The sequence below is a fragment of the Hemiscyllium ocellatum genome, chromosome 23, assembly GCF_020745735.1.
Source record: "Hemiscyllium ocellatum isolate sHemOce1 chromosome 23, sHemOce1.pat.X.cur, whole genome shotgun sequence".
Lineage (NCBI taxonomy): Eukaryota > Metazoa > Chordata > Chondrichthyes > Orectolobiformes > Hemiscylliidae > Hemiscyllium > Hemiscyllium ocellatum.
In genome coordinates this window covers 11,782,206-11,808,441 of record NC_083423.1, presented here as the reverse complement: position 1 = coordinate 11,808,441, position 26,236 = coordinate 11,782,206, and the positions used below count along the sequence as shown (strand labels likewise).

General features: G+C 39.9%; 1 protein-coding gene across 4 annotated transcripts in view; it reads left to right on the top strand.

Annotated features, from left to right (window-relative positions):
- Positions 1-18,305, top strand: part of usp6nl (USP6 N-terminal like) — a 252,354-nt gene extending 234,049 nt beyond the window's left edge. For all 4 annotated transcript variants that reach the window (XM_060842684.1, XM_060842686.1, XM_060842685.1 and 1 more), the window contains one exon: positions 15,061-18,305. In XM_060842684.1, the coding sequence (XP_060698667.1) occupies positions 15,061-16,571 (1,511 nt within the window). In that variant the 3' untranslated portion in view covers positions 16,572-18,305. The remainder of the gene's footprint in view (positions 1-15,060) is intronic.
- Positions 18,306-26,236: the final 7,931 nt, after the last annotated feature.

Below are 26,236 nucleotides of genomic sequence, written 5' to 3'. Positions count from 1 at the left end.
CCAACCTTAGTGTCGTCTGCAAATTTACTAACCCACTCTTCTACGCCCTCATCCAGATCGTTTATAAAAATGACGAAAAGCAGTGGACCCAACACCGACCCTTGTGGTACACCACTAGTAACTGGACTCTAGGATGAACGTCTCCCATCAACGTGGTAAAAGGGCCTTTGCCCAAAATGTCGATTTCGCTGCTCGTTGGATGCTGCCTGAACTGCTGTGCTCTCCCAGCACCACTGATCCAGAATCTCCCATCAACCACCACCCTCTGTGTTCTTTCAGCAAGCCAATTACTGATCCAAACTGCTATATCTCTCAATCCCATTCCTCCGCATTTTGTACAATAGTCTACTGTGGACAGTCTTATTGAATGCCTTGCTGAAATCCATATACACCACATCAGCTGGCTTACTCTCATCTACCTGTTTGGTCACCTTCTCAAAGAACTCAATAAGGTTATGGGTGGCACAGTGGTTAGCGCTGCTGCCTCACAGCGCCTGAGACCTGGGTTCAATTCCCGCCTCAGGCGACTGACTGTGTGGAGTTTGCACATTCTCCCCGTGTCTGCGTGGGTTTCCTCCCACAACCCAAAAATGTGCAGGTTAAGTGAATTGGCCATGCTAAATTGTCTGTAGTGTTAGGTGAAGGGGTAGATGTAGGGGAATGGGTCTGGGTGGGTTGCACTTCGGCGGGACGGTGTGGACTTGTTGGGCCGAAGGGCCTGTTTCCACACTGTAAGTAATCTAATCTGTTTGTGAGGCACGACTTACCCTTCACAGAACTGTGTTGACTATCCCTAATCAAATTATTCTTTTCTAGATGATTATAAATCCTATCTCTTATAACTTTTTCCAACACTTTACCAACAACTGAAGTAAGGCTCACTGGTCTATAATTACCAGGGTTGTCTCTACTCCCCTTCTAGAACAGGGGAACCACATTTGCTATCCTCCAGTCTTCTGGCACTATTCCTGTAGACAATGACGATTTAAAGATCAATGCCAGAGGTTCGGCAACCTCCTCCCTGGCTTCCCCAGAGGATCCTAGAATAAATCCCATCCGGCCCAGGGGACTTAATGTATTTTCACACGCTGCAAGATTTCTAATACCTCTTCCTTGTGAACCTCAATCCCACCTAGTCTAGTAACCTGTATCTCCGTATTCTCCTCGACAACATTGTCCTTTTTTAGAGTGAATACTATCGAAAAATATTCATTTAGTGCTTCCCCTATCTCCTCTGACTTCACGCAACTTCCCACTACTATCCTTGATTGGCCCTAATCTTACTCTCGTCATTCTTTTATTCCTTAAATACCTATAGAAAGCCTTAGGGTTTACTCTGATCCTATCCACCAACAACTTCTCATGTCTCCTCCTGGCTCTTCTGAGCTCTTTCTTAAGGTCTTTCCTGGCTACCTTGTAACCCTCAAGCACCCTAATTGAGTCTTCACATCTCATCCTACCATAAGCCGCTTTCTTCCTCTTGACTACAGATTCTACTTCCTTCGTAAACCACGGCTCCCGTGCTCTACAGATTCCTCTCTGCCTGACAGGTACATACTTATCTAGGATACACAGGGGCTTTTCTTGAATAAGCTCTACATTTTTAATGTGCCCATCCCCTGCAGTTTCCTTCCCCATCCTGGGCTTCCTAAATCTTGTCTAATCGCATCGTAATTGCCTTTCCCCCAGCTGTAACTCTTGCCCAGTGGTATACATCTATCCCTTTCTATCAGTAAAGTAAACATAACGGAACTATGATCACTATCACCAAAGTGCTCACCTACTTCCAAGTCTAATACCTGGCCGGGCTCATTACCCTGTACTAAATCTAATGTGGCTTTGCCCCTTGTTGGCCTGTCTACATACTGTGTCAGGAAGCCCTCCTGCACACACTGGACAAAAACTGACCCCCCCTATAGTACTCGTGCTATAGTGTTCCCAGTCAATATTTGGAAAGTTGAAGTCCCCCATGACAACTATCCTGTCTCTCTCACTCCTATCGAGAATCATCTTTGCTATCCTTTCCCCTACATCTCTGGAACTATTTGGAGGTCTATAGAAAACTCCCAGGACCCCTCCTTTCCTGTTTCTAACCTCAGCCCATATTACCTCAGTTGACAAGTCCCTAAACATCCTTCCTGCAACTGTAATATTGTCCTTGACCAAGAATGCCACACCTCCCCCTCTTTTACCATCTTCTCTGTTCTTACTGAAACATCTAAATCCTGGAACCTGCAACAACCATTCCTGTCCCTGCTCTATCCATGTTTCCAAAACGGCCACAACATCAAAGTCCCAGGTACCAACCCACGCTGCAAGTTCACCCACCTTATTCCGGATGCTCCTGACATTGAAGTAGACACACTTCAAACCAACCTCTTGCTTGCCGGTGCCATGTTGCGTCCCTGAAACTTGATTTCAGACCTCCCTACTCTCAACCTTTTCTATACTCGAACTACAATTTTGGTTCCCATCCCCCTGCTGGATTAGTTTAAACCCACCCCACTAGCCTTCGTGAATTCCCCCCCTAAGTACTCCTCTGGTTCAGATGAAGACCATCCTGCTTGTAGAGGTTCCACCTAACCCAGAAAGATCCCCAATTATCCAAGAATCCAAAACTCTCCCTCCTGCACCATCCATATAGCCACGTGTTCAACTCCTCTCTGTCCCTATTCCTCGCCTCACTAGCATGTGGCACGGGCAACAAACCAGAGACAACTTTTTGTCCTAGCTCTAAGCTTCCATTGTAGCTTCCTGAATTTCTGCCTTAAATCCCCATCTCTCTTCCTACCCATGTCATTGGTGCCTATGTGGACCACAGCTTGGGGTTGCTCCCCCTCCCCTTTAAGGATCTCAGAAACATGATCAGAGACATCACGAACCCTGGCACCTGGCAGGCAATATTTGCAATATTTACAGAGTCAAAATAAACAGTGCCCTCTACTGTCTCCTTAACAGTCTGTTGAGAAGTAAGTTAGCAGTGATCAAGATTTATCACATCATTAAAAATCTGAGTTGTCAAACCTACCTGATTCTGCTGTGTCTTTAATGGTTATCAAGTAAGCACTTCATATTTCAGAGTCACTTGGTCAGCTGTTGGTGTAAGAAAACTTTTGGAGGGGTAAACCATTTCAGAGAGCAACTTCTGGATTTCAGCATTTAACTCCCCACGTGCTGAAATTCACTGCGTGATTTATTCTTTAATAATAGTGAGTGCTGATCTGGCTGTTAATTCTACTGGGTGAATATGTAACAATTTAAAATATATTTAAATTGTTTTAATTATTTAGTTTGGTGTGGAATAACATTGTTTCATTGGTGACCAAAGATGTACCCATTCAATTATTACACTGGCCTTTTCAGTTAGTTGTCTGTGTTAGCCATTCCTTTAGTATGACAGATGCTAGAAAACAAGACCTTCTAATATGTAGTCTACAACTTAAAAAGTCCCAAAAACTCCCATTTTTTTTTCAGTAGAGAAAGTAAAGGTTTGTGACCAGTGGGTATGGGACCATGTAAATGCTCTCTGATTCTCCTTTTGCACTTGGTGACTAATCTGTTAAAGTTATGAGCATAATGATATTCAATTGCCCATCTCTTAGTTTATGTTAAAAGTGTTTTTCCCAAGTGTTTCAGGGCCATTGTAGCAATTTATGTCATTTTAAATTATATGTACATGCATGGAACTTGCCCTCTATGCTGTCTACATTTAATAGCGCAGCATAGAGAGCAAGTAATCAATAAGCATCTTGGTCAGGGAGTCGTTGATTACCATCATACTCCAAAGGTCACAGTAGTAGTGTTAATTTTATGTCTTGATAAACTATACAGTGTAAGACTACTGTAATCTACTGTTCAACTGTACCTGAGAGCTATGTTATCATATGGATAATTCATGGAGAACTTTAGATTCATACAATGACTAATTAAAACTAATATTATGCCAGAAAAAATTATACTGCATAAATGTTGATGAGTGGATATTGGTAATTTAGGAGCCATCAAAAAATGTTGATTTGGCTTCCTTCACTCTGATGGCTAATACTTTGCCAACAAAATATGTAGATGAAAGATTGAAAAGAAATGCTTTCAGATGCTGATTGAAATTAGTTTTAAGTTTTTATTGATAGTATTCCAGTTCAGTCTGATCAATCTCTTGATTGGTGCAGGAAACACAGATGTTTGAAAGTTTAAGGTGGACCTCAAGAACCTTTTTTTAAAAAATCTGGCTGGACTTTGAGAGATTGTTGCCACATTATAACTGATGTCTTCCTTCCTCTCCACCTCAGTCCTCTTGTTTTGTTTCTTTTCTCCTCATTGACAGATGCCAAACGTCTTACTCTGCCTGGGGGCCACTTTCACCTCTACAGCAATAGTTGGTGGGGCAACAGATCACGTTTTTTTTTGTTTTGCTGGAAGTTGGTTTGGCAAAAACAGTTAGAATTTTCCCACATTATGAAATACTGATTCTGAAATTTTGCCAGGGTCTTCTTGTGAGGATCTTGTCAAAACTGTGAATGTTTATATTAATTTGGATCTGAGAAATCGCAAAGGATGTAATAAAAATTCTTATCTGTGAGTACCTCGCAATTTCTGGATTTAATGATTTACATGCTGAAATTCATGTCCTCCTTGAAATTTTGGAAATATGCAGATGATGTTTCTCGCAGAGGTTTATTATAATTGAAACTGTCCATTTCTATTTTAATGCCAAATATTCCAAACCAGAATTTTACCATAGTGGAGTTCTCTCGTGTTTCTAATTGAGAATGTTTCTGGTGAATTTCTGGAGTATTGTGAAAAGGGCCAAATCACACTCTAGGTTGCCCCTTGCGACAACTGGGAGTTAACACATTGCTTCATAGATATTCTAGCCCTTCAAAATAAACGATTTAATGTCATCAGGTTAGAAATTAATTGTCTTTTATAAAGACCATATCATATTGGATCATTAAGTGTTCAATTTCTTCCAAGTAAATTCCTGCCATTATATAGAATAAACTCAATTTTAAAAAATTTAAATTGTAATCAAAGTCAGCAACATAGATTATTTCTTTCTCTAATTTTCTTTAAATTTTTTTTCTTGCTGGAATGTAAGCCTAAATTTGGTGAGGCTATTTGTGTTAACTTTGATATTCAGTATCATGGTTGTCTCAGAAATTCCCATTGTACTGAGCACTGAAAATTGGCGGAGAAAGCTATTTTGGACAGAAATTTGATCTTGTATCAAGTATACAGATAATTTTTAGGTATTATCGCTTGTTAACTGAAAGTCTTCTTACTCCATGCTTACTTGTATTTGCAGACAAGGCCGATTATGCTCTGTATCAATTCAGTCCTTGTCCTTAATCATACCAAGTAGTTGTGATCCATTATACTGCTCGTGATCCAAATCTGATTCATTTAATCATAGATTTTGATTCAAAATTTCATTAATGTGGGAAAAGCTTCTGTAAAGTCATGCATGGCCATATTAAAATGAACATGGTTATTTTTTCTTTGAATACTGCAATCTCATGCTGTATTTGCATATGAAAATATTCTCTGGCTGCAACAATTAATGCATTACTGTCACTAGCTTCTCTCGCAGCTCTTCATTACATATCTTTGAATGTTTCTCTGTCATGTTCAGGATTGCTCAAAAAAATGAACATAATTTGTTCAACAATTGTACCTTTGTTCAAAATGTCACTAATCAAAGCAGTGATGACAGATTTGGCTTTGTTTGAATATCTGGCTGTTGGCCTTGGGTGCTGCTATGACTATGTGTCACGATCAGTTTTTTTGAAATGAATTGCATTAGCTTTATTGTCACATGTACTAACACGAGTACAGTGAAATGTTTATAAATTGCCACTTAACAGCGCCATTTTAGGTACAAAGTACCTTAGGTACAGACTTGAAAAATGACGTGCTGGAAAAACGCAGCAGGCCAGGCAGCATCACTTTCTCTTAGTTTATCTTAGGTACAGAGCCTTGGTACAAAGCAGAAAAATAAAACAAAGTTTAAAAAGTTAAACATTTCCATCCTCCTCAATAAAAAGTAGAAAAACAAAGAAACACAGTTAACAGTTCAAAACCCTAGTCCATAAACACGTGGCAGTGTTGGGCTAGTACTCCTCACAAGGGCTCAACCTCGCCCCCGTGCAGGCATCCTATTCTCACAGCCTTGTAGCCTGTTCGTGACCACCATTGCCATGGGAAGCTAGTTCCCACTGCCTCAGGCCTCTGATTGAAGGTGCATATTTATGAATTTTATGTAACACTATTACAAGTCAGATGGCTATAAATAAAATGTGAAACACATTATTAGTATTAAAAAACATTTCAGTTATTGCTTTTGAATTTGGTAGAGGTCAAATGTATTGCATAGGTCATAATTTATGACTGTTGCCTCATAGACCACTTATTAAGACGTTTCAAGAAATGCATTAAAAAATGGGTTTAACTATTAATGATGAAACAAAATATGCTTTCCTCATTGAAGAGGATTTGTTGTTATCCAACTGGAATGATATCCGTGTTGCAAATGTTCTTGAATCAATTCATATTTGTCCTTTTATGATTAGAAAAGAGCTACAAGACCTTCATAAAATGAAATTGGATTCCCAGCGCAAGCCAGTGCAAGTTATAGGAGGCATATTTGATAGCTTAATTTTAGAAGAATTGTAAAAATGGACAGGAATTTAGCAAATTCCAAGAGGCTTGAGGAAATATGACAGCTGAGCAGCCAAAGCATTTGAATTGAATTTATTGTCACATGTACCGAGGCACAGTGAAAAGCTTTGTTTTGTGAGCAATACGGGCCAATCACATAGTTAAATAGCATAAATAAGTAAATAATAGGTAAACAGCGGCAAAAACCAAACTCAAGTACAGGAGAATGTTACGAGTTTGAGAGTCCATTCAGTATTCTAACAACAGTAGGGTAGAAACTGTTTTGAAACCGGCTGATGTGTATTTTCAGGCTTCTGTACCTTCTGCCCGATGGTAGAGGTTGTAGAAAAACTTTTGCCAGGGTTGGATGGATCTTTGAGAATGTTGGCTTTTGTGATTGTCCAGGCCGAGTTCACCATTCTCTGTAACCATCTCATACCAGGTGGTGATACATCCATACAGAATGCTCTCGATGGCTCACCTATAAAAGTTGGTAAGGGTATTCACCGTCATATCAAAGTTCCTCAGCTGCCTGAGGAAGAGGAGACATTATTGGACCTTTGTAACTAGTGCATCCATGTGAAGAGTCCAAGACAGCTTGTGGATGACCACTCCCAGGAGTTTGACACTCCACTCGTTCCACCTCTGTGCTGTTAATGTGTAGGCGTGCATGAGTAACATCCTGTCGAAAGTCACAAATAGGTTCCTTGGTTTTGCCGGCATTGAGAGCTAGGTTGTTCTCGGTGCACCATTTTTGTAGGTCTTCCACCTCCTGTCTGTAGTCTGTTTTGTTGCCATCTGAGATTTGACCAACTATGGTGGTGTCATCAGCGAACTTGTAAATGGCATTAGTCTGGTATTTGGTGATGCAGTCGTGGATATACAGCAAGTAAAGTAGAGGGCTGAGTATGCACCCCTGGGAGGCTCCAGTGTTGAGTGTTAGTGAGGATGAAATATTGCCCCGAGTCTTCACTGATTTTGGCCTGTAGGTCAGGAAACTGCAGATTCAGTTGCAGAGAGTGGGGCTTAGTCTGAGATCACTAAGTTTAGTAATCAGTCTCGAGGGGATAATAGTGTTGAAGGCTGAACTGTAGTCAATGAGTAGGATTCTGATGTAACTGTTCTTGGTGTTCTAGGGAGGAATGAAGGGCAAGTGACATGGCATCTGATGTGGATCTGTTGGTCCGATAGGCACATTGGAGTGGGTGAAGAGTAGTGGGGAGACTGGAATTGATTAATGCCATGACCAGCCTTTCAAAACACTTCATGACCACCGATGTTAGGGCCACTGGGCGGTAGACATTGAGACATGCTGATTGAGCCTCCTTAGGCACAGGGATGACATTGGCCCTCTTGAAACAGTCAGGGACAGTGCCTTGCTGCAGGTAGAGGTTGAAGATGTCCGAGAAGACCTCTGCTAGTTGATCTGTGCATGCTATTAGTGCATGGTCTGATACTCCATCTGGTCCCATCGCTTTCCTTGGATCCACACAAAAGCTGATCTGACCTCTGATGCAGTGATTGTTGGGATAGGTTTGTCAGGATTTGTCGGAATAGGTGTTCACCTGTCTGCCGAAATTCTGCTCAAAGCGAGCATAGAAGGCATTGAGACGATCTGGGAGGGCTATCTTGCACTGTCTCTTTTTAGAACCTGTGATGTCATTTCAGTCCTTGCCATAGTCGCCAGGTATCTGTCTGGGTCCTAGAATTCCCAGAAGCATGGCATTCCAACAAGAACTATACAACAGACACATTGACCTGGATCTCATTTACCATCCTTTGAGAACAAGAGCAGGAAATGACATCACCAACCCAAGGAAACCCAAGCACTTAAATAGAATGTGGACTAAACCACCAGTGCTTCATCCAGAGGCTCACTTAAGATGTTACCTACTATGGTGATGAAACATCTGAAAATGAACCTTCCAGCTCAGTGAGCAAACCTACATTCATATAGATATATATCTATCTCAAAACATTGAGCCTTATTCAATGCACCCAGAAAAAAGCATATAAACAGACTGTACTTCAACTCAACAAAATAGGTATCAACCTTCACTCGTTCATTTCTCAGGGCAATATCCTCACCGATCAGAGTCAACTTAACTGATTTTAAAATTTAAACAAAGCCTGGCAGTTAATCATTAATCATCATTAATGGGTGCATTCTCTATAATCAATGCCTCTACCAGAGTCCACTTACCAACTAAAGAGCACTCTTCTGTCTTGCATATTGGATATTTTCTTAATTGTTATTTGTATTGATGAGTGAGAGTTGAGAAGGTACAATGTAATGGGAATCTTTTTAAAGTGATACTCAAATTCTCAAGTACATTCGCTATCATTCATTTCTAAAGAATTTTATAGAATGAAATAAAGTTTAAGATACACTTTTGTGAATAAAGTAGAAGCTGAAATATCCTTTGAAAAAATTTCTATTAAAGCTTGTGAATATTTATCATGCTGAGATTTTGCATTTCACAAATATAAAATATTTGTATTGGGATAGAGATTGGTCAACAGTAATTATGATTTTGTACATCTTAAGCCCTTACACATGTCTGGGCAACAGAACATATGATAAACAGTAGCACCCTCGAAGCACTTAGGATCAGACACCCGCTTGATCTGCACATTCAATCGACCTGAAGGTTAGCAGGACAGATAAATAAAAGTTGTTTAGAAGGCACATGGGATAATTGCCTTTATTAAGCCAAAGTATATAGTTTAAGAGGAAGGAAGTTATATTTTTAAAATTGTATTTTTAAGAAGTGTTGGTTAAGCCACAACTAGAATATTGGGTATAGTTCTGGAATCCACCTTTTAAGAAGGATGTGATTGCACTGAAGAGGGTGCAGGGGCAATTTATCAGGTTGTTGTCTGGGCTAGACTTTTAATTATGAAAGGAAATTGGATATACTTTGATTTACATCATCTGCAATTCGTTTGGTTTTTATTGGGTATACTGGGGTTGTTTCCATTGGAAGAGAGGAGACAGGGGGGAATCAAGACTGATACAAATAAAATTGAGAAGTGTAGACAAGAATGAACTTTTCACCTTGGTGCCGAGAGAGATGAGGTGAGCATAATTTAAGGTAAGGGGACAGAGGTTTGGAGGCAATGTGAAGCCCAGAAGGTTGAAGCAATCTAGAATTCACTGACAGAAAGCCTCACTGTTTAATAAGTATTTAGATATACACTTGTGATACCAAGGCATACAAGGCTATGGGCCAACTGCTGGAAGATGAGATTAGAAGTGTCAGGTGGTTGTTTTGACCAAGGTGGTGTCAGTGAAGGGCCTTTTTCAGTGCTGTAAATCTCTATGACTATGACATTATTCAACCAGGCATAACTTTTTCCGTGTAAACATTCACAGCAAACTTGCGACATATAAGAGGAAGTTAATGTCATCTCAAATGATATCTAAAGGTCGTCATCTGGGATGACTTCAGTGCAATCTGTGAAAGAGTAGTAAATCACTGGTCCAGTGATAGTGGGTTTTTGTTTATATTTGCTTGCAAAGTCAGATAAAGATTTCCTTGTTAGGGCGCACTCCAGTGGTTAGCACTACAGCCTCTGTCAGGGACCCAGGTTCAATTCCAGCCTCAGGTGACTGCCTATGTGGAGTTTGCATGTTCTTCCGTTGTCTCTGTGGGTTTCCTTCAGGTGCTTCAGTTTCCTCCCACAGTCCAAAGAACTGCAGGTTAGGTGAATCGACCATGCTAAATTGCCCCATGGTACTCAGGGATGTGCCGGATGGGTGGGTCAACCATGGTAAAATACAGGGTTACAGGGATATTCAAAGTTTGTGAGAAGATTTGTAGCTCGGATGCTTGTTTTTGTGGTTCTGTTCGCTGAGCTGGGAATTTGTGTTGCAGACGTTTCGCCCCCTGTCTAGGTGACATCCTCCGTGCTTGGGAGCCTCCTGTGAAGCGCTTCTGTGATCTTTCCTCCGGCACTTGTAGTGGTTTGAATCTGCCGCTTCCGCTGGTCAGTTCCAGCTGTCCGTTGCAGTGGCCGGTATATTGGGTCCAGATTGATGTACTTATTGATTGAATCTATGGATGAGTGCCATGCCTCTAGGAATTCCCTGGCTGTTCTGTTTGGCTTGTCCTATAATAGTAGTGTTGTCCCAGTCGAATTCATGTTATTTGTCATCTGCGTGTGTGGCTACTAAGGATAGCTGGTCATGTCGTTTCGTGGCTAGTTGGTGTTCATGGATGCGGATCATTAGCTGTCTCCCTGTTTGTCCTATGTAATGTTTTGTGCAGTCCTTGCATGGGATTTTGTACACTACATTGGTTTTGCTCATGCTGGGTATCGGGTCCTTCGTTCTGGTGAGTTGTCTGAGAGTGGCTGTTGATTTGTGTGCTGTCATGAGTCCTAGTGGTCGCAGTAGTCTGGCTGTCAGTTTGGAAATGCTCTTGATGCATGGTAGTGTGGCTAGTCCTTTGGGTTGTAGCATGTCCTCGTTCCATTGTCTTTCCCTTAGGCATCTGTTGATGAAATTGCACGGGTATCCATTTTTGGCGAATACATTGTATAGGTGTTCCTCTTCCTCTTTTTGCAGTTCTGGTGTACTGCAGTGTTGTGGCCCTTTTGAATAATATCTTGATGCAACTTCTTTTGTGTGTGTTGGGGTGGTTGCTTTCATAGTTCAGGACTTGGTCTGTGTGAGTGGCTTTCCTGTATACCTTTGTGGTGAATTCTCCGTTAGGTGTTCTCTGTACAATCACGTCTAGGAATGGGAGTTGGTTGTCCTTTTCTTCCTCTCTAGTGAATCGGATTCCTGTGAGTGTGGCGTTGATGATCCAGTGTGTGTTCTCTATTTCTGTGTTTTTAATGGTTACAAAGGTGTCATCCACATATCTGACCCAGAGTTTGGGTTGAATTTGTGGTAAGACTGTTTGTTCTAATCTTTGCATTACCGCTTCTGCTATGAGTCCAGACATAGGTGAGCCCATGGGTGTGCCGTTGATTTGTTCATATATTTGGTTGATGAATGTGAAGTGTGTTGTGAGGCACAGGTCCAGTAGTTTGAGTATGCTGTCTTTGTTGATAGGTTCAACGTCCTGTTGTCTGTTCTGTATATCCAGCAGGTTGGCTATTGTTTCTCTGGCTAGGGTTTTGTCAATAGTGATGAACAGTACCGTTACATCGAATGAGACCATGGTTTCTTCCTTGTCTACGTGTATGTTTCTGATAATGTCCAAGAATTCCTGTGTTGATTGTATAGAGTGTCTGGATCCGCTGATCAGGTGTTTGTTTCTGCTGTAGTTCTTTTGCCAGTTTGTGTGATGGTGTCCTTGGTAGTGATACTATAGGTCTGAGTGGGATGTCTGGTTTGTGCACTTTAGGTCGTCCATTGAATCTGGGGGTGTTGTTGCTTTCCGGTTTCATTCTTTGTAAGTCAAACCTGGTTATCTGTCCGTTTTTTTTTGTAGGTTCCTCAGTGTTATTTATCCTATTAGTGAGCTGTGGGGTGGGGTCAAACTCCCTCTTTTGGTAGGTGTTGGTATCTGCAAATAGTTGCGCTTTTTGGATGTAGTCTGATTTGTCCAGGATGACCGTTATTCTGCCTTTGTCTGCTGGTGGTATGATTATTGGTTTTGCTCATGCTGGGTATCGGGTCCTTCGTTCTGGTGAGTTGTTGTCTGAGAGTGGCTGTTGGTTTGTGTGGTGTTATGAGTCTTAGTGGTCGCAGGAGTCTGGCTGTCAGTTCGGAAATGCTCTTGGTGTATGGTAGTGTGGCTAGTCCTTTGGGTTGTGGCATGTCCTCGTTCCGTTGTCTTTCCCTTAGGCATCTGTAGTGTACAAAATCCCATGAAAGGGCTGCACAAAACACTACATAGCACAACAGGAAGACAGCTAACTATCCGCATCCATGAACACCAACTAGCCACGAAACGACATGACCAGCTATCCTTAGTAGCCACACACGCAGATGACAAATAACATGAATTCGACTGGGACAACACTACTATTATAGGACAAGCTGAACAGAACAGCCAGGGAATTCCTAGAGGCATGGCACTCATCCATAGATTCAATCAATAAGTACATCAATCTGGACCCAATATACCGGCCACTGCAACGGACAGCTGGAACTGACCAGCGGAAGCGGCTGATTCAAACCACCACAAATGCCGGAGGAAAGATCACAGAAGCGCTTCACAGGAGGCTCCCAAGCACTGAGGATGTCACCTAGTCAGGGGACGAAACGTCTGCAACACAAATTCCCAGCTCGGCGAACAGAATTACAGGGGTATTATGGGGACCTGAGTCTAGGTGGGATGCTCTTCAAAAGGTTGATGTTCACTCAATTGGCCAAATGGTCTCTCTTCACTCTGTAGGGATTCTGTGATTTCTGGATTTGTGTTCAGCTATATATGCTGATGCCAGAAACTGGTTTCTGGTTTACAATTATAGTGAAAGCCAACAGTTTATCATTACAATTGTAAACTTCAAACCAATTTTTCCAACTTCCTTAAAATGATCTATTTGGAGTTCATCCATAATCATCACTTTAAATTTATCATCAAAAAGATGTTGAAAGGACCAAAGATGGATTAATTTTTCTTTTCACTACCTCTTTGGTTTTACTGTGCGTTGTCTGCCTGAGATGAGGCAGTTATCCAGTTAATTGACGCGCTATGTTGCCAAACTCCATTAAGTTTAACACTTTATAAAATGTTAGTATGTGCTTCCAGCTTATCTGATCTAATATTACTTTGTGTCAGGCAAAGCCACAGGTGTAATAAGAAAATTGGTTGTTCTTCATAGTGTTCTCTTGTAACATTTACTTACAGAACTGATGTAAAGAACTGCAATAATGCAGATAATTTATTTAATATTTGTAAATATAAAAGTTATATTGAAGTATTCAAAAAGTGCTCCGCAAACCAAGTTACTTTGAATTGAGTGATATTTACTTAAGCAAGCACAGCAGCCTTTCTCCTCCATCTCATTCCACAAACAAGCGTTGAGATCCATGAATTGTGTATCCTGTCAATGATGAACATTTATTTGAATCCCAGAGCACTTAAGTAAAGCCATGGATCATGCCTGATCATCTAGCCCCCTGACCAGACAGATGGAAAATCATTAATACCTTCTTTGACAATGCAGTACTTCCTCAATATGTTGTCAGCCTTGGTTTCACTAAGGCTGCCTTTAATTTCACGAAGATTCTGTATACAAACCTTTGCAACAGAATAAAACATAGAACGGTGCAGAATAAAACATAGTACAGACCCTCCGGCCCTTGATGTTGCACTGACCTGTGAAACCGATGAAGCAGAATTGAATGTATTACCAACTTAATGAAACATTTGTATTGTCTGTTAGAATTAAACTTCTTTGCTCCCTTGGACTTACTTTCTGGAGATGCATTTTATCTGATGAACGCAATTTGATGCCAAAATAGTCAGTACCTTAAAATAAGGAACTGTTACCATCAAAACTGTACTACTTACAGTTTTGCTACCCTCTTTTAGAAACAGCCTTTTGTCAGTAAATTCTTAAAGATTTTTAATTCTTAAAGGTTTTTAGTTCAATAGTATTTTTGTTTATTTCTGTATTTTGCACAAGGGACCAGTAAATAACTTTCAAAGATGGATTCCCAGCTTATTTGATTTTTTTTTGTTTGACTTGTCTAGACATGGAGGTCAACGATAGCAATTTGATTGTTAAGAATTAACTAAACCAACACAAGTGTAAAGACTTATGTCACGTGGTTTTTAAATATGTTGTGCAGCCTGATATTAGTCAAGCTAGATTGAACTTGAATGATGATATCCCTCCATGATTTAGAATGAACAAAATCTCAGGATTTACTGTACTTCCTAATTTACAGCAGTACATTTGATCAAATAATGCTACTCGTGCAACCTTGTTGTCAATTGCCTTTGATAAGCCTGATGCGAACAATACAAACTTCCCGAAAGCCAAAGAAAACTGTCCCCATTATTTTAAAGAGCACGTTTTGCAATGCAATTCAATATAGTTGTACAGTTGACAGTTGAAAGACTCTGAACCTTTGTTTTCAACCGTTTAAATACAGCATGTTGTGTATTAACTTTGATAAAGTAAGTATAAAATTAAGGACATGATTGAAACATTCCCGATGATAAAAGATGTAGAGATGCAACTTAATGTTTGAAGTATTTGAGAATTTAGTGTTCTGATGGAGGGAGGAGGAAAGAATAAGCTTAATTTCAGTGTGAGTGTTCACTATTGCAAAGGTTTAATCTTGTGTGTGCTTTTCCTGTTAATTGATTTAGATATTTGCAATCTGTTAACATTTGCATGCAAACAAACCATCAATCCTATCAAAGTAAAATGTGAGTTTGAAAATAGAATATCTTTTTTCTTCTCAATATGTTCTTCAATATTCATTTTCAGGTAAACCTGAAGAATTTCCACAGAAATCACTTGGCCAGGTACCAGTGGAGCATCAAGAACCAGCTGTTGTCAATCACATGATCAATGGACAAAACAACACAGCTAAAGTAGGGCCTCCAGCATCAAGGAGAAAGGACAAAAAGGCATCACAAGAGAAATTGCAGGAGAAACAACCTGACAACAGGCATGGAAAGAGCTCTTTGGAAAAGCCAAATGTTAAATCACAAAAGGTTGACCTCATGGAAAATCAGGGAGGCAAAGTGAAAGTTCTGCCAGATCTTGATGTAAAAAAACAACATGGATTCCCACCACAACATGCATTGTCACATGATAACCCTAAACAACTTAACAATGCTACTGCTAACCAGAACACAAATGCTAACCCAACTGTCAAGAAGGATTTTGCCCCTAAGTGGAACAAACCTTCAGGCTTAAAAATATCAGAATCAACTTCAGAATATTCTGTGAATGGCAAAGGCAGGACTGGAAGCTATAATACCCAAAGTTCTCCATCTATTGCAGAGGAGTCACTGATGTCTAGAAGGAAGGCCATTATTATAGAGGTTGACGAAACAAAGAGAGACTCCAACGCTTCAGAATATGACAATGTTCCTGGAGTAGATCATGAATATGAAAATCATGCCGAGGTGATGATGGAAAAGGGAGAACCTGAGGTAGTGCGAAATCAATCTATCTCTCAAGAAGCAATGTTAAAAAATAATAGTCCCTCAAGACTATTAGCAGCACCACTACCAAACAATACAAGCAATATCAGTGCTAACTCTCAAGCTAGACTTCCAAGGACTCATTCAGGATCAATAAGTTCCAACCAAAGATCTTTAGTAAAGCGGCAACCTTCTATGCCACCATCCTACAGTAACCCTCCTGGGTACCACGGTAGCCTCCCACAGCACTCACCTACCAGAGCTAAAGACATAGCTGTGTTGCCACCATATAGTTACAATATGCCAGGTTCTCAAACAAATTATGACAATAGGCAGTATGGTACGAAGCCTGCACATTTGCCAGACTACCAAGAGGGTAGAATGAATTCCTTCACTATGAGTCACCAATTTTCTAATTCTTCACAGCCATTCAGAGCTCCTTCACAGCCTTTAGACCACAGTGAACAATATGATTCAGTGACTACCACCAGCTATGTGAATCATCCAGTTCCATTTGAAAGTATACAGCAGCATTCTCCAGAATACCAACAGCATTACAAAAGAAGGCAAGAGCAATATGAACAACACTGGAATGCAGGAACTGACATTAGGCACAGACAAAATATGCAAAGATCACCCAGCTTTCGAAATGCACAGCAGAGTCCTGTTCCAGAGTTTAGCTACCAAGGTGTGCCTGTAGCTGGTAGCAATATATATAATAGAACTTCACCATACCCTGATTCACATGCACAAATAAAATATCCGAATACAACCCAGTTTGGTCCCCAACATTATGGAAAGCGTCAGATGGATAGAAGAGCCATACCAGAATCAGTATTGCTTTAAGACTGGCTGTCCTTTTTAAAAGTCATGTGAACAGTGTTAAAGTAGATCATCTCTGACATTTAAATATATCTGCTCGAAGTGATACAGTAGAAAAGTTTCTAGCAGAGTCTAAAACTTTGGGTGAGGTTTCTAATTTTAAATGTTTCCGAACTAAGCACACACTGGTATTTCCCAGTACATGTAGCTACTAGAACTTACAAAGTTTGTTAAAACAAGCAACCCAAAACTGGGCATCAGTTTTTTTCAGTTAAAATTGCTTGAAGAAATACTGTCTGTTTTCAATAGTGCCAGCAGCTATTGAGATTTGAACCCATTCCTACAGTAGATTGAAGTCTACATTTTAAGTGATGTTCTACAAAGTTCCACATTTACAAGATTTTTGAGGAATTGACTTGTAATTCATCGCTATCTTTTCACTACCCAGGTTGATCCTGAAATTTGTTAATCATATAATCATGACCTGTATTTGTTTTAAAATAGGTTTATTCAGCAATATTTGTGCAGTTCTTCGATCTAAAATCCAAGAGTATGCTGAGAATTTTCCCATGTGATCTCATATACAGTAATTTATATTTTAAAAAGTACTTGGACTACATTTCCCTTAAGCCTACCCAGACAGTTAGATCTGTCAGCAACAATTGTAATAATGTATTTTCTAGCTATGCTTGCACAGCAATGTTGAAAAGTGCATGGAGACAAGTGCCATGGTACCTCAGCTAAGTAAAAGAAAACATGCTAATTACAACAGTAAACCACAGAATGTTCTATATTTTTAGTGGAAGATTTTGCATCACTTTTAATTGTGACCAGGTGTATCATGACAGATAATTTGTACAAAATAAATTTTCATGTAAAATAATAAATTAATTTACCCTTTGAATTTAAAATACACCCACATGCATCTAATGTGTTGATATGAATTATTCCCCCTCACCCCAGAGTTTCTAAAATATTAAATAGCAGAGAATGTCTTTCTAGTTAAAACCAAATGATTATGGTTAACACATTCTGTACTTTTAGTTGGAAATTTTGAGCTGGGCTGCACTGGGTTTTAGGACCAGTTTAATTAGGATTTATATCTGCAGGTTTTTTTTGTCATTTTCTGATTATGCGCAATGTATCTCCAGATAGCTAATGATATATTGACTTCTTTTTAAAATGGTTTTAAATGGAAAGGAGCAGAGAACATATGTTGCAGATTGTTCCTGTGTTTGCAGGCAGAATGGTTTGGGGTATAAAATATTTCAGCAGAGTAGGGAAACACTGAAAGAAACATTTAAATTAACTGAATACTAATCCAAACATGATTATCAATGGACAGACTTTATATATGTAAAACAGCACTACTTTGTGTATATATGTATGAGTATGTGTTTATGTGTATATATACACAAATCAAATGTGGAAATTAAATTATCAGTATATCATTTAGACATTCTGATCTGAATAAATAAATTGATATTGTTCATTTCCTGCTCAACTTTTCACTTGATGAAACGATTGCAGATGGAGTTCATTGCTGTTGAAGTATGTAATTATTTGTAATAATCCTTTAAGTCTTAATCATGAATCCTTAATATGGACACTGGCTGTATAGTATACTTTAAATGAGATGGAGCAACTGAAACCTGCTTTCTGAAATATATGTATCAGTTGAGGTAAATACTGTAGAATTTATATATTCACACTATTTTCTTAAATAATCTGCAGCCGTTTTATAGCTGTGTATTCTATTTTGTGATGTACTTTTTTAACGTTACAAAAAATAATTCAAACAAGTTTGTTTCTGGTGTTTTGCTATTATTGGATCATTTCTTTATTTGATATCTATGGTAGTATTATTTATTTATTTTTCATGAAAAGATGGGATTTTTTTTTTCAAGGTACCTGGACATGCTTTGTTTAACAATATAAATCTTTGGCCACATGTTTTAACATTGTGTTTCAGATTGCCATGGGGGCTATAATGTTATAGCTGCAAGTCATGAATCAGTCAGGTCTTAACTACTTTTATATACAAAGTTAATTGAAGTTTTTAAAATGGATTGTCTAAACTCATATTTTTTGGAGCGATCATTTCCATGATAGTGAAAACATCTTTGATTGTTGTGTGTATGAATTTTCAAAAAGCATTTGATCAGGTTGTGTGTTAATGATTATGTTAATAAAGTTGAGAACAAGTGGAACTGGAAATAACCTTCTGACAAAGGTTGGTAATTGGTTGGTAAATACGAGACAAAGATGAAGGATAAAGAGTTAATTCCATATTGAACAGGATGTAATTGGAGTACTCAAGGATTTGGATTGGGACCTCAGCTTCTGTTACATACAAATGATTTTGATGAAGGAGCCTGATTTGTAAGATTGCAAGTGACACTGTAAGATGTGACTAGGTGCTGAAAGTTGTAAAGGAACTTGATCTATTGGGTGGGCACAACTAAAGTAGATGGAGTTAAGTTTGGCGACTCAGAATTTTTACAGTGCAGAAGATGATCATTTGATACTGGCCCCCCAAATTGTAAATTCTCCTACCTTCTTCCTATAGCACCGATGGTTATTAGATGATATTTTAAGCAATAATATACATTTGAATCCCTTGATTGAACCTTCTGTCAAAATGTTTCCAGGAGTGCATTCCAGATTCAAACCGCTCACTATACAGAGAAAGTTTCTTCTTTAAATCACTTCAAATGTGTAACCACTTTCTCTCTGTCTACTCTTTTTTAATGAGTTTAAAAACCTCAATCAAATCTCCTCTTAGCCTTGTTCTCTGCAAGGAAAACAGTTCCAACTTCACCAGCCTATTTTCATAACTGAAGTTTTTCAGGCATGGAACTGCCTTGTAAACCTCTTCAGCACTCTTTTCAATGTGTTGCCATCCTTCCAAAGTGTAGTACCAAGAATTGTGCAAAATACTACAGCCTCAGTATTTAACTAGTATCTTACACAAGTTTAGCATAACTTCCTTGCTCTGGTAGTCTGTGGTGGTACTATTAATAAAGCCTAAGATGCTGTATGCTTTGACACTCTCTCCACTTTCTATCATGTTTGAAGACTTGAAAGCACATATAAACTGAGGTCATCTATTCACTGATCCCACCACTACTTCAAATTGGTAATGTCCTTTTTGAAGTTGTACACTGTCCTCATAGTTTACAATGATTGCAAGTTTTGTATCATATGTAAATTGGGAAATTATCACCTGCAGTCCAAGATCTGGATAATCAATACAAATCAGGAAAAGTAAGTGTAAGAATACAGGCTCCTGGGGAACTCCTCTACAAACCTTCCCCCAGTCTGAAAGATATGCATTTGCAATTACTATGTTTCCTATCACTCAGCAAATTTTATATTCACACTATTATGTTCAGTTATGCACTTTGGTGTGAAAAACAGCATATTATTTAAATTGTGATCTATTAAGAAGTGCAAATGTATGAAGGGATCTGGGCGTCCATGTACACCAGTTGGTGAAAGTAGACAGGCAGACGCAGTAAGCAGTTTGGAGGGGAAATGGTAATGGCCTTCATTGCAAGAGGATTTTGAGTTCAGAAGAAGAGATGTTTTGATGCAGTTATATAGAGCTTTGGTGTAAACACTTGGAGTATTGCAGGGAGATTTTGTCTCCCTGCTAAGAAAAGTTATTACTTGCCATAGACTAGTTTCATTAAGCTGATAACAGCATGGCTGGACTTTGGGAAGAGATTGTTTTGACTGAGCCTGTATTCGATCTGAGTTCACAAAGATGAGAGGTGCTCTGATTAGGACATATAAAGTTCCAGGGAGGATGTTTGTCAACCTTATTTACTATATTCTCTGTATTTACATAAATGAAGTGTAACTTTGATTTATAAAGTTTAATTTCTCTCTCATTCCAATTATTAGTGTTCTCTATTTTCAAGATGTCTGGTTCTGCCAGTATTTTGTGCACCCTGATATCACTGTTTAATACTCTGCAGGTTTCCACGCTCCTGGAGAATTAATTTATAGCTTCCACAATCACCAGCAAAATTTGCCACAAGGAATTCAGATCACGTGAATTCACTTGAAGTCTAGCCCTTCTAATTTATACAGGTACCAACTCCCATGGAGTCAGTCCCAATACTGTAGGAATTTAAACCTCTTTTTCTGTACCATCTTTCTAGCCATAGAGTCATCTGCTTTAACCTTCCATTTCTGTAGTGCACAGTACTGGGAGCAATTGGAGAAAGCAACTTTTGAAATCCTCCTTGCAAATTTTCTATTTAGCTCCATAATTTCCTACTGCAGGATTAGATTCTTTGTTGTGTTCATATCATTGGTATAAATATGAACAACAATCTTTGTTTAATATCCTGCCTAGAAGAATTTCCTACAGACACTCTGTGACATCTTCGATCCTGATATCAGGGACTCAACTGTTATGAACCAAGCTGTGTTACTACTGAACATTAAGAAAACATAGATTAAACCAAACTGTTTATGTACAACATCAGTAAAAGATTTCTCATCAATATAATTACACATCATCACTGTACAATATTCAAACACCAGTCTGCGTTCCCTTTATTTTCACATCTGTAGATTTGATTCCGCCCCCCCCCTCCCCATTTCCTCGTTTTGAGAGTTTGATGGTTTTCCTTGATTATTCACACAACAATTTAGACTTTCTCAGCATGAGGTAGTCTGTTCAGGGATTTAACCACATGCTTTTGGTCTGGTACTCTCAAACTGAAACCCTTACACCAAGGTATTCTCTCTCTCTCTCCCCTTCCTTATTCTGTCTCTCTCCTCATTCTCCTTATTCTTTCTTTCCTACCATCAGACTTGAGTGAATGTCTGTCTAACTGCATCTGTGGCATTAATGATAAAACAACCCAAACATCCTTAGGATCACACAAGCTTCTGTGGTCCAAGATGTGAAATTAACATCTCTTGCATCAAGTGCAGGTTGGGAGAACTTGGCAGGTGCTTGCTATTTAGTGACTGCTTACCAGAGTTCTAACTGGCATTGAATGCGAATGCTACATAAAATGGTCAAAAGTGCATGGGGTAAAGTTTTAGTTTCAATGAGTAAGTTAATGACCAAGGTTCACACAGTATGTGGTGCTCATAAATATCTTCCAGCTTTACTGGAGTATGGGTGTCTGAAGAACCAACATCACTCAAAATTAAGTTCATTCCTTGACAAAATAAAATATTCACAGAGGTCAGTCCTTATGCTACAAGTCTCTGGCTCACCCACTGACTGTTGCTAAGGTAAAGTTGCAATATCTACCAGATCATTAGGCTGCTTTCTCTTTCCAGGCAGATAATTGGTGGTGACTTAGACTGAGAGTCACCTCAGGTGAGGAGAGAGATTGAGAACAAGAATCCTTCTTGTAACTTCAGTCATTATGGGAATTGAATCCATGCTGTTGGTGTCACTACATTGCAGAACAGCCATCCAGCAGCTGGTGAACCTACCAGAGGTATATGTTCACTTCTTGGTAACTCTCCTTGTCAATCCCATAGGTTTTGAACTTAGTGGTTGGGTGGAACATGGGTATCTTCATCTCCCCACTTCCCGTGATGATTCACACTGGTTGTGTTAGACCCACGGAGCTCAGTGACCTACTATCCAGACTATAGAGGTTCAAACTTGACAGTGACCACCTCTTGAAATCAACCAAGTGTGCCTAAGCCGCGGACTGATATCAGAGATTGTTTTTGACTGTCTGGTCCTCGGACAAGAGAAATGCCCCTCTGGTTGGGGAAGTCCTAGCACAATATATGTAGACTTTGAGACATTGCCATTTACTTGAAGCACATGGCATGTGTTTGGTATGTACACAGCTGTCAAATGGTGTAGGTAGGAGATTAATGCAGTACAGTGACATATCCACCCCACCCACCCCCACTGATTACTACTGGCAAACATCATAAGCTATCTGGTTTGTGCTCCAAAAGACAGGCCAAGAGCGAAGGAGTTGAACTTTTATGAGTGAGTATGAATTTCAGTGAGCAGCCCTGAAATGCTGTCTGATTAAATCCATAAGCTGGGTGCCTATCTGTATGTCAAATGTCCTTGGAGCACTATTCCAATGAAAGATGCCAGTGCACTCAAAACACAGCAATACGTGTGCAGAACGGTAGTGACTGGATACAGGAGGAACACAGCGGATTCAACATTAACTCTGTTTCTCTGGTCACTGCTCATTGATTCTGCCCAGAGATTTTGATGCACGCTCTCCACGATGGAGTTTTCGAAGAGCAAGCTGGAGTTACCTACATGCTGCTGTGATCTACATGCTGGGAATTGTTACCATCTAGTTTCTATCCAGTCAGTAGGAGAATGGCAATTGTACATTAATGAGGGCAGATTAAGTAGCAATGAGATATTAAAGCATGAAAATAGGCCTCACTCTGACATTTTTGCTGTTGATATCTATAAGCAATCACCAATGTGAAAAGCAAAGATGAATGGGGATAGCCTTGCTGACTGTCCCTATCAATGTTAAACTTGTCAGAACTACCACCAGAGGATCACTGTAAAGCACCCTTATTCATCTAGTAAACACTTCATAAATGGCTCCCGAATATAAAAGAGATACAGCCATTCCACCCGATCAAATGCCTTCTTCGCATCCAAAGAGACCACCAACATCACTGCTGGCACACTTGAATGATGTCAAGCAACCCCCTAACATTATTAGAGGATTTGCGACCCTTTATAAAGTCTGTCTGATCTTCCTTAACAATAGAGGGTAGCACCCTTTCCAACCTCAACACCAAATTCTTAGACAAAATTGTATAATCAGAATTTAAGAGCAAGGTTGATCTATAGGAAGCACAGTACTCCAGGGCCTTGCCTTTCTTGAGGATAAGAGAGATATCAGCCTCTCTCAAGGATGGCCGGAGAAGATCCCGACTAGGAATAGTTACATATGTCTAGCATTGGTCCTGATAGTATATTTGCAAATTCTTTATAAAACTCACTGGGAAGGCTATCATGGCCAGGAACCTTTCCACTTACAAGTTGCCTCACCACCTCCTGTATCTGTTAATGGATCACTAAGGCGAGATGCCTGTTCAGCAGACACCCCAGAAGATCCAAGTTCTTTTTTTAAAAAAAATCCATTTTATCATGTCTATCCTCACAACATTCAGACTGATACAGTTCAGAGTAGAAACTCCAAAACACCAAATTGATCTTTTTCGCATTACTAGTACGAGTCTCATTCCCTTCCCTAATAGGAGTAATAGATTAGGATGCTTTCTTCTTCCTAACCAGATATGCCAAATGTTTAACCGCCCTATCACCATGCTCAAACAACCTTTGCAAAGGGACAGTCCTTCCTGGCTGTATGCAAAAGCATAGCCATTAAGGCAGATCGAAGCGCTGTGATCCACTGCAGCTTGGTCACTGACGGTCTACTGTAATATACTGTCTCTCTACAGTAATATACTGTCACTGCTGCCTTCAATCATGCCTCGAGCAGACGCTGCTGCTCTCTTTTCCATCACTTCAGACTGAACAAGCATAAGATAATTATCCTTCTAGCATGTGCCTTAGCAGTCTCCCAAAGAATGGATGTACCTGAGTTGGTGCCCAAAAATACTTAAAATTCCGTAGAAAAGTACTCAATGAATTTGTTGTCCTTGAGGATGAAGGGATTCATTCGCCAGTGCCGAGAGTTCATTGCATTGCCCTTAATCTCGACCATTAAATATACTGCTGTGTGATTAGAGATGGCAATATTCCCAACTGATGAAGGGCTCTGGCCCGAAACATCGAATTTCCTGTTCCTTGGATGCTGCCTAACCTGCTGTGCTTTAACCAGCAACACATTTTCAGCAATATTCCCAACTGAACAAGATACCACTGAATGTAGAAGAGCTGCGGGAATTAGGGGAAGAAATCACTCCTTGTATGGCACATATGAAGATTGGAAAAGAACAAAGTCCTTGCCCATAAGGTGGAAATATCTCCAAACATCTACCAACTCCAGTTCCGCACATAGATCACCCAACTGTTTAGATTGTGGAGAAAGCTCTGGGAGGGGAGGGGGAAGGTTTGGACATTCTATCCAGCACAAGATCCAGAGGCAATTAAAGTTCCCTCCCCTATAATACTATACTACAACGCAAAGGCCATCAGTTTAGTGCATCAGTCAAAACTTTAAGGGGTTGGATCGGAGGAGAGCAGACACTCAATACCATATTCCTCGTCATGTATAGGATAACAAACCTTAAGGATAACAAACTGACGACATGATGAAAGCCAAAGGTTCTGCAATCTCCTCCCTGGCTTTCTGCAGAGAGTTGTGATCTTTACGCAGAGAGTTGTGAATGCATGGAATGCGTTACCAGCTGTGGTGGTGGAAGCACAGACATTGGGGACATTTAAGCGACTGCTAGGCATGCACATGAATAACAGTGGGTTGAGGAGTGCATAGGTTAAGTTACTATATTTTACATTAGGATTAAACCTCGGCACAATATTGTGGGCCAAAGGGCCTTTTCTGTGCTGTACTTTTCTATGTTTCTAGAGAATCCTCTGATAAATCCCATCTGGCCCAGGGGACATATCTATTTGCATTCTTTCCAGAATTGCTACCACTTCCTTGCGAACAATTGTGCTAAAGATGAATATGGGCTAATGGTAAGATTTTTGGTAGTGTAGATGAGCAGAGAGATCGGAGTGTCCACATGCATAGATCCCTGAAAGTTGCCATCCAGGTTGATAGTGTTGTTAAGAAGGAATACAGTGTGTTAGCTTTTATTGGTCGGAGGGATTGAGTTTCGGAGCCACGAGGTCATACTGCAGCTGCACTTGGAGTATTCTGTACAGTTCTGGTCACCGCATTATATGAAGGATGTGGAAGCTTTGGAAAGGGTTCAGAGGAGATTTACTAGGATGTTGCCTGGTATGGAGGGAAGGTCTTATGAGGAAAGGCTGAGGGAACTGAGGCTATTTTTTCTTTAGAGAGAAGAAGGTTCAGAGGTGACTTAATTGAAACATATAAGATAATCAGTGGTCAGTGAGAGGCTTTTTCCTCGATGGTGATGGTTAGCATGAGGGGACATAGCTTTAAATTGAGGGGTGATAGATATAGGACAGATGTCAGAGGTAGTTTCTTTACTCAGAGAGTAGTAGGGAAGTGGAACGCACTGCCTGCAACAGTAGTAGACTTGCCAACTTAAGGGCATTTAAATGGTCATTGGATAGATGTGTGGATGAAAATGAAATGGTGTAGGATAGATGGGCTTCAGAATGATTCCACAAGTCAGCGCAACATCGAGGGCTGAAGGGTCTGAACAGCGCTTTAATGTTCTGAGTATGGCCATCTCCCTGCTCTTAGCATTAAAGGATGAGAAAAAACATCTGAGCAAACCCGCCCTGCTGTAACTTCAAGTGTTCCTTGTCATTAAGATGAGTCACCTGCAACAGGGCAACATCCACCCTTTCCTTTTTAAAGCTTGACAACATCTTTCTCCTTTAACTGGTGCATGGATTCCTCTAATATTCCAGATGCACCATTTAAGAACACTGCTAGCCATGATCCTTTACAACCACCTTTTTACTTGCCGCAAAGAAGAACTCGACTTACAGCATGCTGGACTATTCAAAAGAAGATTTGTGGAGTTTATTTACGAAAAACCAAAACACTAGCTGCAAAAGGCACTTAATGAGGGACTCCACC